The 19071-nt window shown below is 40.9% G+C and overlaps 1 protein-coding gene across 1 annotated transcript in view; it reads left to right on the plus strand.

The window, feature by feature from the left end:
• Positions 1–3134: 3134 nt before the first annotated feature.
• Positions 3135–19071, plus strand: part of LOC142750662 (olfactory receptor 11L1-like) — a 39603-nt gene continuing 23666 nt past the window's right edge. The window contains exon 1 of the mRNA XM_075859651.1: positions 3135–3311. Within this exon, the coding sequence (XP_075715766.1) occupies positions 3135–3311 (177 nt within the window). The remainder of the gene's footprint in view (positions 3312–19071) is intronic.

Raw genomic sequence — 19071 nt, forward strand, 5'->3', positions numbered from 1 at the left:
ACTTAGTTCAGACGTTGCAGAAAATAATTGTACGGAAAATAGGCTGCAGTGCAGATTTTTCCCTCCGCAGCAGCTCATGACGTTGCAGAGAAGAAGCGGAATTTCACTGCAGATTTCAGCCTTTGCAATACAAAAACTGAAATCTGTGGCAAGTCCGCTGTGATATCTGCAACGTCTGAATTACCTGTCAAATATGCAAATGTTGGTGCAGTTTCTTTGCTTAATTGCCCCAAATCTGCAGCAATATTTTCAGTGGAAAAATTCCGCCACGTCTGAATGTGGCCTTATAGTACATAACGGTGCAGGATTTTAGAAGCATTATAACCTATATATATATTTTCTTAGCCAATTTATCATACTCAAGATATCACATATCCATATTCATTAAACCAAAAAGAAAAATCTTGATATAATATTATTTCATCAAAATATTTTTTTTATTAGTAATTTATTACACATAAATACAAAAAATACAGATACAAAAATAACCCCCCTCCCAAGTATATACTATAGACAATTAAAATATCATAAAATATATGCCAGGTGTTATATAATAGGTTTCAAAAAGATAGTAGATATAATGATATCAATGTTAGGTCCTCATACAGCAAAGCATGCACCCTAAGGATAGATAGATATGAAAACATGTATATATATATATACATGCAATAGCAGCATCAGAACACTAAAGAGCTGATGTAAATAGCGCTACACTGACAGGTCACTCCAGTCACAAAAGTATAATGATATAGGTAAAACATGGAGCACTAAGTCAATAAGAAGAGATAGACTACCAAAGGTGCTAGAAAAGGACTATACCTGCAGAGGACATGGTGAATGTGAAATAAACACCAGGACACCGAGCACCTCTGTCAGTGTAGCGCTATTTACATCAGCTCTTTAGTGTTCTGATGTTGCTATTGCATGTATATATATATATATACATGTTCTCCAATCTATCCTTAGGGTGCATGCTTTGCTGTATGAGGACCTAACATTGATATAATTATATCTACTATCTTTTTGAAACCTATTATATAACACCTGGCATATATTTTATGATATTTTAATTGTCTATAGTATATACTTGGGAGGAGGATTTTAGAGGCAGTCAGACACCTCTGTATTATCATACAATGGATAATAAGTAAAAATAACAATAATAATTAATACTAGAGATAATAGAAGCTCATTTGCTGATATTTCAGGGAACACGGTGGTCTTACTCCCAAAATACAAATGTATGTATCATTCTTTATGCTTATTTTATCCTGGTGGTTTAAGTAATAGAACCAGAAGCGTGTTAAGGCCGGGTTTACACTGTGCATTTTTGTTGCGTCTTTACATGCATTTTTTTTGGTTTTGCCACATAAACTCTCATGTTTCTCAATGGGATTCATCAACCAAAATAATAAAAAAAAACATGTTAAAAACGCCACAAAAACGCAGAGTGTGAACCCAGCCTATTGAGGTTTCCTCACTTTGAATTTTTCTAATGTTTTTTATTTATTTGGGGCTCACACATTCTGGTAAGTTTGATCTGTGGCTAACGACTAGGGACTATTTTTTCAATCCATCTATCCTTGTCTTGATGTCAAATGGAGGGAGGTTTTTAAATGAGCTCTGCACACCACAGGAAAACATTTACTATGTTCTTGTGATGTAGTGCGGGGGATTTTGGGGATCATACGTTTATGCATCTCAACTTCATGTGCCATAGGAATTAATAGTATAGAAAACCCCTAAAAAAGACCCATAACTATTTTATTTTTCAGGCGATAGAGCGGTGTGAGGACGAGCTGTAGTTGTTTTTTTTTACCATCATTTTTTAACATCTGTTATGGCAGGTTTCCTGTCGCAAAAGCCCAACCCTGATATCCGCAGAGATAGCATACGTGTTTTCTACAGAAAGTATTCCCCTACATCAGTTTGACATATTGACAGCCTTCAGAGATTTGCAGAAGACTTATCAAAGATACGTACGGTCATGCTGGGAAATAGCGAGTTTACAGACATATATAGAACAACAAATCGTGTATAGGGGACTGCGTATTAATTTGACTCCTAACTCCTTCCGTGGAGATGCTGAATTTGTAAAAGTGTGGGAGGAACTTCTGACATCCAACTCCCTGCGAATGCTAAGTTACATTCTGGAGTTTGAAAAAAGAGATTTTGATAAAGTTAGTGTACAGCTAGAGAAGGAGATTACTGATATACGAACGTTTAGTGCATTGCCAGAATTTGCAGGTTGTGAAAGCAAATTGCAAAACAACATCACAAAACTACAGGGTGAGATTAAAGAAAGGAAACATCGCAAGTATATTAGGGATAAAAGGGACTTTGAAACTGGTCAAGCCTATACCTACAAAACTCGCTCATACCCTGTATCTAGACAAACAACACGCACTACCGATTTTTCAGAGTCTGACATCTCGGGTACAGACGAGTCCACTAGCTCAAAAATTGGAACCAAACGAAAAATTAGGAACACCAAATTTAGTTCCTCTAAGAGAACTCCAACTCAAGCAAAATCAGTTCCAACATGTCAAACTACTTTGGTAACCCAGTCTGGTGCTGGATCCAGTGCCTTGTCTGTATCTCCCTTTGTACCCACTACTTCAAGCATACTGTCGTCCCCTCGTCCGAATACCAGACAACTAATCAGTACTGGTGCTGCAAGTGTTCCCCCGCCAAATGGGTTTCCTTTTTTAGGACCACCGAACCTACATTGGGGTCTGAAACAATGACATCAATAATTAGACCACCTACCAATGGGGGGGAGGATATGCAAATTTGCAACATTTCATCCATCCCACTTAGCTTGCACCATGAGACTCTTTTGCATAGGGGGCCTATCCTATACTCCAGTTCCTGCCTTTAACTAATTTAATTGGGTCAAGGATGTTAATCTCTTTGCCCGTAAATTGGCCCTGGGCAAATATTTTAAGAACAATGTTATTGGAGATAACAGTGCTAGTAGGATGGAAAATAGGACCCTACGCGACCTTGAGACATTACTGCTTGAAAACGAGGATGGTAGCACTACTGCAGAGGGACCTTTTTCATCTCTGAAACCTAAATCTAGACTTACCCCCCCCTTTTCCCAGTACGCTCACATAGATATTTTCGTAAAGATGGTGAGTGCAGATCTAAAGAGATTGAGACCGAATAGAGAGAATGACTCCAGTAACTTGGATGACACAGAAAGAATAGCACAAGAAGATTTATGCCAGAATGAACAACTTGTTATCAAGCCCTCCGACAAAGATGGCAACATTGTTGTAATGGATGAGATGGACTATGTCCATATGGTACACAGGCTGTTGGATGATAGGACTACCAATGTAATTTTGGAAAAAAAATCCCACAGATAAGTATCTAACTGAACTCAATGCCATCCTTGTCAAAGCAAAGACACATAACATTATCACTAAAGACAAGTTAAAATCCATGTTCATCTCTAGTCCTACAATCCCCACTTTTTATGCACTCCCCAAGATACACAAGACCTCTCGCCCTGTCCCTGGCAGGCCTATTGTATCAGGCAATGACAGCCTCACTCAAGGCATCAGCTTATATGTAGATGAGGTGCTCTCATCATTTGTTACCTCATTACCGTCATATCTCAAAGATACTAAAGACACTATCACCAGGATCCAGGACATCCAGGTCAATTCATCTACTTTAATTGCCAGTATAGACGTAGAGTCCTTATATACAAGTATACAACACGAGATGGGCATCACTGCAGTCAGTCACTTTTTGAGCACTAGGGGTAGACAGTTTCACATGCACAATAATTTCGTTCTAACACTTCTACGGTTTCTTTTGACCCAGAATTATTTTATTTTTGACAGGAAATTTTATCATCAGATAAAAGGCACGGCAATGGGCACAGCATGTGCACCCACTTATGCAAATTTATTTTTGGGGTGGTGGGAAGTTTTTTCAGACGATTTACTTTGTTACACGTGTCACATACTATTCTGGGGTCGTTATGTAGAGGACATATTGATTCTCTGGGAGGAAGACTCCACCACCTTCTCGGATTTTATGTCTGTACTAAACTCTAACGCCATTGGCATGAAATTCACACATGAAATTCATGATACAGAAATTGTATTTTTGGACCTTTGGATTTCCCTGGATCCTGATGGTAGTGTCCAGACTAAGATTAGTCGCAAACCCACAGCTACCAGCAGTCTTCTCCATTGGGAGAGTCACCATCCCCCGGCGTTGAAAAGGGGTATTCCAGTGGGTCAGTATCTAAGAGCAAGAAGGAATTGCTCTGATGAAGCATCCTTTAAGATGGAATGTGATGGTCTATTTCAAAAATTTGTAGTTAGAGGCTACGCAAAAAAACATCTACATAGGGCCTATGCCAGGGCCAGGCGACAAAAAGGCAGGATCTCCTTTGTGGATCTGCACCTGTCAGAAATATCAATTCTATAGAACCCACCTCTGTCATCAGATGCATCGGTACCTACGATGCATGTTCCTCCCAAGTTAGAAAGATCTTGGAAAAACACTGGCCTATTTTGAGTGCAGATCCTGATCTACGTGACTGGATCTCTCCCATTCCCAGTGTAACGTACAGAAGAGGGAAGAACTTACGTGAACATCTAGTCCATAGCCATTACTCAAAATCTTTATCTACTCCAAAATGCTGGCTTAGAACAACAATTACAGGCTCACATCCGTGTGGCAGATGTTCATTCTGCCCCTATATGCCTGTTACAAAAAGCTTTTGCAATATCTCAGATGGCAAAGTCTACCAGATAAAGCAATTTATGAACTGCCAGAGTAGTGGTTTGGTATATGCGGCTCAATGTCCATGCCCGAAACTGTACATAGGGAAAACGATCCAGGAACTTAGGAGAATAATTTCTCGACATTGCTTTTCCATCACTGGGAAAGAAGATACACCATTATCGAGACATATCCGCTCTCTCCATGGTAGTGACACTCAGGTACTGAAATTCTGGGGTATTTCTTTGGTTAGGATGGGCCCACGCTCGGGAGCAGGAAGAGGCCAGATGGATCTATCGCCTTAACACTTTGAGTCCCGTTGGACTTAATGAGGGCTTCAATTTTGCAGCCTTCATTTAACGAACACATTTTCCATCATTATTTACCACAAAAAATCGGATAATATGCGAATACACGTGCAGGCTACCTGGTTGGGCTAGCTATTGTCTTACACCTGCGTATTGAATTCATCGGAGCAGCTAATGCACTATTGCACACGCTCCTGTCTGAATGACTATTACAACTCTCTAATTTTCTCGAGTCATTACTGTTTTGAGACAACATGACAGAGTAGCTCTGACTACCCAATGTCTTTTATTATATATTGAGATAACGTGCCATGCAGATATATATTTCTATTTGCGTACAATACCAACATCCTGCCGTCTTTCGTTAATAATGTTCGCCCACCAACTGTCACTCCTCAGGAATGGCCCAACATGCACCTATTGGGAGATATAGTGCAATTGCACACGGGGGACGGACACTGGTCCTAGTCTCACTGTGACACTTTCCCTCTATGCATCTGATGTATTGACTATAAGAAAAAAATATCAATGGATTTAGTATACCTGTACCTTATACGTATGACTGCCTATCTCCTATTGCGTTGCTAGATATAAACAATATGCAGTATGTTGTGAGTACTGCTTATGAATGAACTTGACAGGGGGAGTGCACCGGGGGGGGGGGGCACATATGCTGCGGCTCCGCCGTTGGTCCCCCTCAATTGGCTGCCTTTAGCGTCTGTCAGAGGGGGAGGGAACGTTATCCCTCCTCTCTGTGTGGTATTGGACGGAGGCGTAGTATACACACAAGGGCCGGACACAGGTCCTAGCCCCACTGTGATGCCTCCTATGTCTCCTATGGATGGGCGATTGCGTCCTTCCCCTGTAATGTATTTAATAGATCGTATGATCTCAAATAAACTCTGGTACAGCTATGCAGTGGGGATCTGGCCGCCTGTTATGTATGGCTTAGCTAACATCTAATGTCAATACAGGGAGTGTGATGTGGAGGAACATACAGGGGGCGGACGCATGTTGCAGCTCCGCCGTTGGTGCCATCTGATTGGCTGCCTCCGGCGTCCGTCAGAGGGGGTGGGAACTGAGTCTCACCCCTCTGTGCGACATTGGACGGAGGCCTGATGCGTCTCTCATTGGTCCTCGGTGTTGAATCACCGATTGGCCTATTGAGATGTCGATCAGGCCGTCCTGGGGGCCTGACCGCAATGAGGGCATACGATTGGCTGACATGATGATCTCAGCTGTTCCTCCCGGACAGCTTAAAACAGCCCAGCATTTTCGGCGCGATATCATTAAGCCCCTGAACCCCTGAGGACGCTGTATAGCACAGCGAAACATGTCGGGGGGGGCTCTGATATAAACCTTTTAATCTAATATGTACCTCCGTTGCTCTCCACATATGCTAAGTGTTTGACTCGTTGGTCTGCAGCCACGAGCAACACTGGTGGTCTAATGTGCACAGTCAGTTCTAATTCAAAAGGAGTTGATGTTATTTTAATCAAACAGTGTAGTCAGTCTTTTGCTCTTTAGTGGCACAATAAAATGTATTTATTTTTTTGTTCATATATTTAACCATTCATTGGCAGTTGGATTTAAAGAAATTATTCTGCTGGTAGAAGTTTTTTGTAAATATACTGTTCCTGTTCCTGTACCTGTATCCTTATCTAGTGCCGTACTTAGCTGTAGCCGTGCTGTGCTGTATACCATACCTGTCCTGCTTCTCCATGCCTGACGTCCACCTGCCGCCAAGTTCTTGCCTTGTCCGAGCTGCTACAGGTACCTGATACGAACTATAGACTTTGACCTGCGTCCTGTTAGCCAGCTGCCTTACTGCCAAGATGGTACGGCCCAGTGGGTCCACAAACCCAACGTGACAGTAAGCTCAGGCCATGGACCCCGCTGGTCGATCCAAGACCAAGACGACGTCACAGGAGATGCGGGCGGATTTTCTGGACCTCCAGTCTCGACAGGACCAACTCCTCCAAGCTTTGAACATTCTCACACGTCAGCAAGAAGCAAGAGCTGCCATTCCTCCTACTACACCTCCTGGCAGTGTTGATACTCAGACTTAACCTACTGGCAGTGTCGACCCGTGTTTTTCTTTGCCACTTCCGGACCGCTATGATGGAGACACAGGTTACTGTCGTGGATTTTTGAACCAGTGCCAGATCCATTTCAGCCTGTATTCTAGGACATTTTCATCTGATGGTGCAAGGGTCGCTTTCATCATCTCTCTCCTCACTGGCAAGGCTCTTGCATGGGCGAACCCTCTCTGGGAGAGACAAGGATCAGAGACCCGTGACTTCCAAGCCTTTCTCCGGACTTTTCGAATGGTGTTTGAGGAGCCTGGACGGGTCTCATCTGCAGCAGCTGCCTTTATTAAACTACGCCAAGGAGACACCTCCGTGAGTACGCCATCCACTTCCACACTCTGGCGGGAGAAATGTTATGCAACAATGAGGCCCTGGTAGCTGCATTCTGGCAAGGACTGTCTCCTAAGATTAAGGACGAACTTGCTGCTCGAGACCTGCCATCTACCCGAAAACGCCTCCAAGTGGTTCGTCGGGAGAGAGACCCTCCTAGTGTGGTACCTACTTTGCAGAAACCCCTGCTGTCCTCAGATGTCGATCCTACTAAGGAGTCCATATCCTGGACATAACAGAGAGAGATAGGACATAACAGAAAGATGAATGACATAACAGAGATAGGACATAACAGAGAGAGATGAAGGACATAACAGAGTGATGAAGGACATAACAGAGAGATGAAGGACATAACAGAGAGATGAAGGACATAACAGAGAGATGAAGGACATAACAGAGAGATGAAGGACATAACAGAGAGATGAAGGACATAACAGAGAGATGAAGGACATAACAGAGAGATGAAGGACATAACAGAGAGATGAAGGACATAACAGAGAGATGAAGGACATAACAGAGAGATGAAGGACATAACAGAGAGATGAAGGACATAACAGAGAGCTGGAGGACATAACAGAGAGATGAAGGACATAACAGAGAGATGAAGGACATAACAGAGAGCTACAGGACATAACAGACAGATGAAGGACATAGCAAAGAGATGAAGGACATAACAGAGAGATGAAGGACATAACAGAGAGATGAAGGACATAACAGAGAGATGAAGGACATAACAGAGAGATGAAGGACATAACAGAGAGCTGGAGGACATAACAGAGAGATGAAGGACATAACAGAGAGATGAAGGACATAACAGAGAGATGAAGGACATAACAGACAGATGAAGGACATAGCAAAGAGATGAAGGACATAACAGAGAGATGAAGGACATAACAGAGAGATGAAGGACATAACAGAGAGATGAAGGACATAACAGAGAGCTGGAGGACATAACAGAGAGATGAAAGACATAACAGAGAGCTGGAGGACATAACAGAGAGATGAAGGACATAACAGAGAGATGAAGGACATAACAGAGAGCTACAGGACATAACAGACAGATGAAGGACATAGCAAAGAGATGAAGGACATAACAGAGAGATGAAGGACATAACAGAGAGATGAAGGACATAACAGAGAGATGAAGGACATAACAGAGAGATGAAGGACATAACAGAGAGATGAAGGACATAACAGAGAGATGAAGGACATAACAGAGAGATGAAGGACATAACAGAGAGCTGGAGGACATAACAGAGAGATGAAGGACATAACAGAGAGATGAAGGACATAACAGAGAGATGAAGGACATAACAGATAGAGATGAAGGACATAGCAGAGAGATGAAAGACATAACAGAGAGATGAATGACATAATAGAGAGATGAAAGACATAACAGAAAGATGAAGGACATAACAGGGAGATGAAGGCCATAACAGAAAGATGAAGGACATAACAGGGAGATGAAGGATATAACAGAGAGATTAAGGACATAACAGAGAGAGATGAAGGACATAACAGAGAGATGAAGGACATAATAGAGAGATGAAGGACATAACAGACAGATGAAGGCCATAACAGAAAGTTGAAGGACATAACAGGGAGATGAAGGACATAACAGAGATGTAGGACATAACAGAGAGATGAACGACATAACAGAGTGATGAAGGACATAACAGAGAGATGAAGGACATAACAGAGAGATGAAGGACATAACAGAGAGAGATGAAGGACATAAAAGAGAGATGAAGTACATAACAGATAGAGATGAAGGACATAGCAGAGAGAGATGAAGGACATAACAGAGAGATGAAGGATATAACAGAGAGATGATGACATAACAGAGAGATGAAGGACATAACAGAGAGATATGACATAACAGAGAGATGAAGGACATAACAGAGAGATGAAGGCCATAACAGAAAGATGAAGGACATAACAGGGAGATGAAGGACATAACAGAGATGAAGGACATAACAGAGTGATGAAGGACATAACAGAGAGATGAAGGACATAACAGAGAGATGAAAGACATAACAGAGAGAGATGAAGGACATAACAGAGAGATGAAGTACATAACAGATAGAGATGAAGGACATAACAGAGAGATGAAGTACATAACAGATAGAGATGAAGGACATAACAGAGAGATGAAGGACATAACAGAGAGATGAAGGACATAACAGAGAGAGATGAAGGACATAACAGAGAGATGAAGGACATAATAGAGAGATGAAGGACATAACAGACAGATGAAGGCCATAACAGAAAGTTGAAGGACATAACAGGGAGATGAAGGACATAACTGAGATGAAGGACACAACAGAGAGATGAAGGACATAACAGAGTGATGAAGGACATAACAGAGAGATGAAGAACAGAACAGAGAGAGATGAAGGACATAACAGAGAGATGAAGGACATAACAGATAGAGATGAAGGACATAGCAGATAGAGATGAAGGACATAGCAGATAGAGATGAAGGACATAGCAGAGAGAGATGAAGGACATAACAGAGAGATGAAGGACATAACAGAGAGATGAAGGACATAACAGAGAGATGAAGTACATAACAGATAGAGATGAAGGACATAACAGAGAGATGAAGGACATAACAGAGAGATGAAGGACATAACAGAGAGAGATGAAGGACATAACAGAGAGATGAAGGACATAATAGAGAGATGAAGGACATAACAGACAGATGAAGGCCATAACAGAAAGTTGAAGGACATAACAGGGAGATGAAGGACATAACTGAGATGAAGGACACAACAGAGAGATGAAGGACATAACAGAGTGATGAAGGACATAACAGAGAGATGAAGAACAGAACAGAGAGAGATGAAGGACATAACAGAGAGATGAAGGACATAACAGATAGAGATGAAGGACATAGCAGATAGAGATGAAGGACATAGCAGATAGAGATGAAGGACATAGCAGAGAGAGATGAAGGACATAACAGAGAGATGAAGGACATAACAGAGAGATGAAGGACATAACAGAGAGATGGACATAATAGAGAGATGAAGGACATAACAGACAGATGAAGGCCATAACAGAAAGTTGAAGGACATAACAGGGAGATGAAGGACATAACAGAGATGAAGGACATAACAGAGAGATGAAGGACATAACAGAGTGATGAAGGACATAACAGAGAGATGAAGGACATAACAGAGAGATGAAGGACATAACAGAGAGAGATGAAGGACATAAAAGAGAGATGAAGTACATAACAGATAGAGATGAAGGACATAGCAGAGAGAGATGAAGGACATAACAGAGAGATGAAGGATATAACAGAGAGATGATGGACATAACAGAGAGATGAAGGACATAACAGAGAGATATGACATAACAGAGAGATGAAGGACATAACAGAGAGATGAAAGCCATAACAGAAAGATGAAGGACATAACAGGGAGATGAAGGACATAACAGAGATGAAGGACATAACAGAGAGATGAAGGACATAACAGAGTGATGAAGGACATAACAGAAAGATGAAGTACATAACAGGGAGATGAAGGACATAACAGAGATGAATTACATAACAGAGAGATGAAGGACATAACAGAGTGATGAAGGACATAACAGAGAGATGAAGGACATAACAGAGAGATGAAGGACATAACAGAGAGGGATGAGGGACATAACAGATAAAGATGAAGGACATAGCAGAGACAGATGAAGGACATAACAGAGAGATGAAGGATATAACAGAGAGATGAAGGACATAACAGAGAGATGAAGGACATAACAGAGAGAGATGAAGGACATAACAGAGAGATGAAGGACATAATAGAGATATGAAGGACATAACAGACAGATGAAGGCCATAACAGAAAGTTGAAGGACATAACAGGGAGATGAAGGACATAACAGGGAGATGAAGGACATAACAGAGATGAAGGACACAACAGAGAGATGAAGGACATAACAGAGTGATGAAGGACATAACAGAGTGATGAAGGACATAACAGAGAGATGAAGGACATAACAAAGAGATGAAGGACATAACAGAGAGAGATGAAGGACATAACAGAGAAATGAAGGACATAACAGATAGAGATGAAGGACATAGCAGAGAGAGATGAAGGACATAACAGAGAGATGAAGGACATAACAGAGAGATGAAGGACTTAACAGAGAGATGAAGGGCATAACAGAGAGATAAAGGACATAACCGAGAGTGAAGGACATAGCAGATCGAGATGAAGGACATAACAGAGAGATGATGGACATAATAGAGAGATGAAGGACATAACAGAAAGATGAAGGCAATAACAGAAAGATGAAGGACATAACAGGGAGATGAGGGACATAACAGAGATGAAGGACATAACAGAGAGATGAAGGACATAACAGATAGAGATGAAGGACATAGCAGAGAGAGATGAAGGACATAACAGAGAGATGAAGGACATAACAGAGAGATGAAGGGCTTAACAGAGAGATGAAGGACATAACCGAGAGTGAAGGACATAACAGATAGAGATGAAGGACATAACAGAGAGATGATGGACATAACAGAGAGATGAAGGACATAACAGAGAGATGAAGGCAATAACAGAAAGATGAAGGACATAACAGGGAGATGAGGGACATAACAGAGATGAAGGACATAACAGAGAGATGAAGGACATAACAGAGAGATGAAGGACATAACAGTGAGATGAATTACATAACAGATAGAGATGAAGGACATAGCAGAGAGATGAAAGACATAACAGAGAGATGAAGGACATAACACAGAGATGAAGGACATAACAGAGAGATGAAGGACATAACAGAGAGATGAAGGACATAACAGATAGAGATGAAGGACATAGCAGAGAGATGAAAGACATAACAGAGAGATGAAGGACATAACACAGAGCTGAAGGACATAACAGAGAGATGAAGGACATAACAGAGAGATGAAGGACATAACCGAGAGTGAAGCACATAACAGAGAGAGATGTAGGACATAACAGAGAGATGAAGACATAACAGAGAGATGAAGGACATAACAGAGAGAGATGAAGGACATAACAGAGAGATGAAGGACATAATAGAGAGATGAAGGACATAACAGACAGATGAAGGACATAACAAAGAGATGAAGGACATAACAGAGAGATGAAGGACATAACAGAGAGAGGAAGGACATAACAGAGAGATATGACATAACAGAGAGATGAAGGACATAACAGAGAGATGAAGGCCATAACAGAAAGATGAAGGACATAACAGGGAGATGAAGGACATAACAGAGATGAAGAACATAACAGAGAGATGAAGGACATAACAGAGTGATGAAGGATATAACAGAGAGATGAAGGACATAACAGAGTGATGAAGGACATAACAGAGAGATGAAGGACATAACAGAGAGATGAAGGACATAACAGAGAGATGAAGGACATAACAGAGAGATGAAGGACATAACAGAGAGATGAAGGACATAACAGAGAGATGAAGGACATAACAGAGAGATGAAGGACATAACAGAGAGATGAAGGACATAACAGAGAGATGAAGGACATAACAGAGAGCTGGAGGACATAACAGAGAGATGAAGGACATAACAGAGAGATGAAGGACATAACAGAGAGCTACAGGACATAACAGACAGATGAAGGACATAGCAAAGAGATGAAGGACATAACAGAGAGATGAAGGACATAACAGAGAGATGAAGGACATAACAGAGAGATGAAGGACATAACAGAGAGATGAAGGACATAACAGAGAGCTGGAGGACATAACAGAGAGCTGGAGGACATAACAGAGAGATGAAGGACATAACAGAGAGATGAAGGACATAACAGAGAGCTGGAGGACATAACAGAGAGATGGAGGACATAACAGAGAGCTACAGGACATAACAGAGAGCTACAGGACATAACAGACAGATGAAGGACATAACAAAAAGATGAAGGACATAACAAAGAGATGAAGGACATAACAGAGAGATGAAGGACATAACAGAGAGATGAAGGACATAACAGAGAGATGAAGGACATAACAGAGAGATGAAGGACATAACAGAGAGATGAAGGACATAACAGATAGAGATGAAGGACATAGCAGAGAGATGAAAGACATAACAGAGAGATGAATGACATAATAGAGAGATGAAAGACATAACAGAAAGATGAAGGACATAACAGGGAGATGAAGGCCATAACAGAAAGATGAAGGACATAACAGGGAGATGAAGGATATAACAGAGAGATTAAGGACATAACAGATAGAGATGAAGGACATAACAGAGAGATGAAGGACATAATAGAGAGATGAAGGACATAACAGACAGATGAAGGCCATAACAGAAAGTTGAAGGACATAACAGGGAGATGAAGGACATAACAGAGATGTAGGACATAACAGAGAGATGAACGACATAACAGAGTGATGAAGGACATAACAGAGAGATGAAGGACATAACAGAGAGATGAAGGACATAACAGAGAGAGATGAAGGACATAAAAGAGAGATGAAGTACATAACAGATAGAGATGAAGGACATAACAGGGAGATGAAGGACATAACAGAGAGAGATGAAGGACATAACAGAGAGATGAAGTACATAACAGATAGAGATGAAGGACATAGCAGAGAGAGATGAAGGACATAACAGAGAGATGAAGTACATAACAGATAGAGATGAAGGACATAGCATAGAGAGATGAAGGACATAACAGAGAGATGGAGGATATAACAGAGAGATGAAGGACATAACAGAGAGACATGACATAACAGAGAGATGAAGGACATAACAGAGAGACGAAGGCCATAACAGAAAGATGAAGGACATAACAGGGAGATGAAGGACATAACAGAGATGAAGGACATAACAGAGAGATGAAGGACATAACAGAGTGATGAACGACATAACAGAGAGATGAAGGACATAACAGAGAGATGAAGGACATAACAGAGAGAGATGAAGGACATAACAGAGAGATGAAGGACATAACAGATAGAGATGAAGGACATAACATAAAGATGAAGGACATAACAGAGTGATGAATGGCATAACAGAGAGATGAAGGACATAACCGAGAGTGAAGGACATAACAGAGAGAGATGAAGGACATAACAGAGAGATGAAGGACATAACAGAGAGATGAAGGACGTAACAGAGAGATGAAGGCAATAATAGAAAGATGAAGGACATAACAGAGAGATGAGGGACATAACAGAGAGATGAAGGACATAACAGAGAGATGAAGGACATAACAGAGAGATGAAGGACATAACAGAGAGAGATAGGACATAACAGAGAGGTGATGGACATAACAGAGAGATGAAGGACATAACAGAGAGATGAAGGACATAACAGAGAGATGAAGGCAATAACAGAAAGATGAAGGACATAACAGGGAGATGAGGGACATAACAGAGATGAAGGACATAACAGAGAGATGAAGGACATAACAGAGAGATGAAGGACATAACAGTGAGATGAAGGACATAACAGATAGAGATGAAGGACATAGCAGAGAGATGAAAGACATAACAGAGAGATGAAGGACATAACACAGAGATGAAGGACATAACAGAGAGATGAAGGCAATAACAGAGTGATGAAGGACATAACAGAGAGAGATGTAGGACATAACAGAGAGATGAAGACATAACAGAGAGATGAAGGACATAACAGAGAGATGAAGGACATAACAGAGAGAGATGAAGGACATAACAGAGAGATGAAGGACATAACAGACAGATGAAGGACATAACAGACAGATGAAGGACATAACAAAGAGATGAAGGACATAACAGAGAGATGAAGGACATAACAGAGAGAGGAAGGACATAACAGAGAGATATGACATAACAGAGAGATGAAGGACATAACAGAGAGATGAAGGCCATAACAGAAAGATGAAGGACATAACAGGGAGATGAAGGACATAACAGAGATGAAGAACATAACAGAGAGATGAAGGACATAACAGAGTGATGAAGGATATAACAGAGAGATGAAGGACATAACAGGGAGATGAAGGACATAACAGAGAGATGAAGTACATAACAGATAGAGATGAAGGACATAAAAGAGAGATGAAGGACATAACAGAGAGATGAAGTACATAACAGATAGAGATGAAGGACATAGCATAGAAAGATGAAGGACATAACAGAGAGATGAAGGATATAACAGAGAGATGAAGGACATAACAGAGAGATGAAGGACATAACAGAGAAACATGACATAACAGAGAGATGAAGGACATAACAGAGAGACGAAGGCCATAACAGAAAGATAAAGGACATAACAGGGAGATGAAGGACATAACAGAGATGAAGGACATAACATAAAGATGAAGGACATAACAGAGTGATGAATGACATAACAGAGAGATGAAGGACATAACCGAGAGTGAAGGACATAACAGAGAGAGATGAAGGACATAACAGAGAGATGAAGGACATAACAGAGAGATGAAGGACATAACAGAGAGATGAAGGACGTAACAGAGAGATGAAGGCAATAATAGAAAGATGAAGGACATAACAGAGAGATGAGGGACATAACAGAGATGAAGGACATAACAGAGAGATGAAGGACATAACAAAGAGATGAAGGACATAACAGAGATGAAGGACATAACAGAGAGAGATGAAGGACATAACAGAGAGATGAAGGACATAACAGAGAGATGAAGTACATATCAGAGAAATGAAGGACATAACAGAGAGATGAAGGACATAACAGAGAAATGAAGGACATAACAGAGAGATGAAGGACATAACAGAGAGATGAAGGACATAACAGAGAGAGATGAAGGACATAACAGAGAGATGAAGGACATAACAGATAGAGATGAAGGACATAGCAGAGAGAGATGAAGGACATAACAGAGAGATGAAGCACATGACAGAGAGATGAAGGACATAACAGAGAGATGAAGGACATAACAGAGAGATGAAGCACATAACAGAGAGATGAGGGACATAACAGAGAGATGAAGGACATAACAGAGAGATAAAAGACATAACAGAGATATGAAGGACATAACAGAGAGATGAAGGACATAACAGAGAGATGAAGGACATAACAGAGAGTGAAGGACATAACAGAGAGAGATAGGACATAACAGAGAGATGAAGGACACAACAGAGATTTAAAGGACATAACAGAGATATGAAGGACATAACAGAGAGATGAATGACATAACAGAGAGATGAAGGACATAACCGAGAGTGAAGGACATAACAGAGAGTGAAGGACATAACAGATAGAGATAGGACATAACAGAGAGATGAAGGACATAACAGAGAGATGAAGGACATAACAGAGAGAGATAAAGGACATAACAGAGAGATGAAGGACATAACAGAGAGATGAAGGGCATAACAGAGAGATAAAGGACATAACATAGAGATGAAGGACATAACAGAGTGATGAATGACATAACAGAGAGATGAAGGACATAACAGAGAGAGATGAAGGACATAACAGAGAGATGAAGGACAAAACAGAGAGTGAAGGACATAACAGAGAGAGATAGGACATAACAGAGAGGTGATGGACATAACAGAGAGATGAAGGACATAACAGAGAGATGAAGGACATAACAGAGAGATGAAGGCAATAACAGAAAGATGAAGGACATAACAGGGAGATGAGGGACATAACAGAGATGAAGGACATAACAGAGAGATGAAGGACATAACAGAGAGATGAAGGACATAACAGTGAGATGAAGGACATAACAGATAGAGATGAAGGACATAGCAGAGAGATGAAAGACATAACAGAGAGATGAAGGACATAACACAGAGATGAAGGACATAACAGAGAGATGAAGGCAATAACAGAGTGATGAAGGACATAACAGAGAGAGATGTAGGACATAACAGAGAGATGAAGACATAACAGAGAGATGAAGGACATAACAGAGAGATGAAGGACATAACAGAGAGAGATGAAGGACATAACAGAGAGATGAAGGACATAACAGACAGATGAAGGACATAACAGACAGATGAAGGACATAACAAAGAGATGAAGGACATAACAGAGAGATGAAGGACATAACAGAGAGAGGAAGGACATAACAGAGAGATATGACATAACAGAGAGATGAAGGACATAACAGAGAGATGAAGGCCATAACAGAAAGATGAAGGACATAACAGGGAGATGAAGGACATAACAGAGATGAAGAACATAACAGAGAGATGAAGGACATAACAGAGTGATGAAGGATATAACAGAGAGATGAAGGACATAACAGGGAGATGAAGGACATAACAGAGAGATGAAGTACATAACAGATAGAGATGAAGGACATAACAGAGAGATGAAGGACATAACAGAGAGATGAAGTACATAACAGATAGAGATGAAGGACATAGCATAGAAAGATGAAGGACATAACAGAGAGATGAAGGATATAACAGAGAGATGAAGGACATAACAGAGAGATGAAGGACATAACAGAGAAACATGACATAACAGAGAGATGAAGGACATAACAGAGAGACGAAGGCCATAACAGAAAGATGAAGGACATAACAGGGAGATGAAGGACATAACAGAGATGAAGGACATAACATAAAGATGAAGGACATAACAGAGTGATGAATGACATAACAGAGAGATGAAGGACATAACCGAGAGTGAAGGACATAACAGAGAGAGATGAAGGACATAACAGAGAGATGAAGGACATAACAGAGTGATGAACGACATAACAGAGAGATGAAGGACATAACAGAGAGATGAAGGACATAACAGAGAGAGATGAAGGACATAACAGAGAGATGAAGGACATAACAGATAGAGATGAAGGACATAACATAAAGATGAAGGACATAACAGAGTGATGAATGACATAACAGAGAGATGAAGGACATAACCGAGAGTGAAGGACATAACAGAGAGAGATGAAGGACATAACAGAGAGATGAAGGACATAACAGAGAGATGAAGGACGTAACAGAGAGATGAAGGCAATAATAGAAAGATGAAGGACATAACAGAGAGATGAGGGACATAACAGAGAGATGAAGGACATAACAGAGAGATGAAGGACATAACAGAGAGATGAAGGACATAACAGAGAGAGATAGGACATAACAGAGAGGTGATGGACATAACAGAGAGATGAAGGACATAACAGAGAGATGAAGGACATAACAGAGAGATGAAGGCAATAACAGAAAGATGAAGGACATAACAGGGAGATGAGGGACATAACAGAGATGAAGGACATAACAGAGAGATGAAGGACATAACAGAGAGATGAAGGACATAACAGTGAGATGAAGGACATAACAGATAGAGATGAAGGACATAGCAGAGAGATGAAAGACATAACAGAGAGATGAAGGACATAACACAGAGATGAAGGACATAACAGAGAGATGAAGGCAATAACAGAGTGATGAAGGACATAACAGAGAGAGATGTAGGACATAACAGAGAGATGAAGACATAACAGAGAGATGAAGGACATAACAGAGAGATGAAGGACATAACAGAGAGAGATGAAGGACATAACAGAGAGATGAAGGACATAACAGACAGATGAAGGACATAACAGACAGATGAAGGACATAACAAAGAGATGAAGGACATAACAGAG

Source organism: Rhinoderma darwinii, chromosome 3 (genome assembly GCF_050947455.1).
Source record: "Rhinoderma darwinii isolate aRhiDar2 chromosome 3, aRhiDar2.hap1, whole genome shotgun sequence".
Classification (NCBI taxonomy): Eukaryota; Metazoa; Chordata; class Amphibia; order Anura; family Rhinodermatidae; genus Rhinoderma; species Rhinoderma darwinii.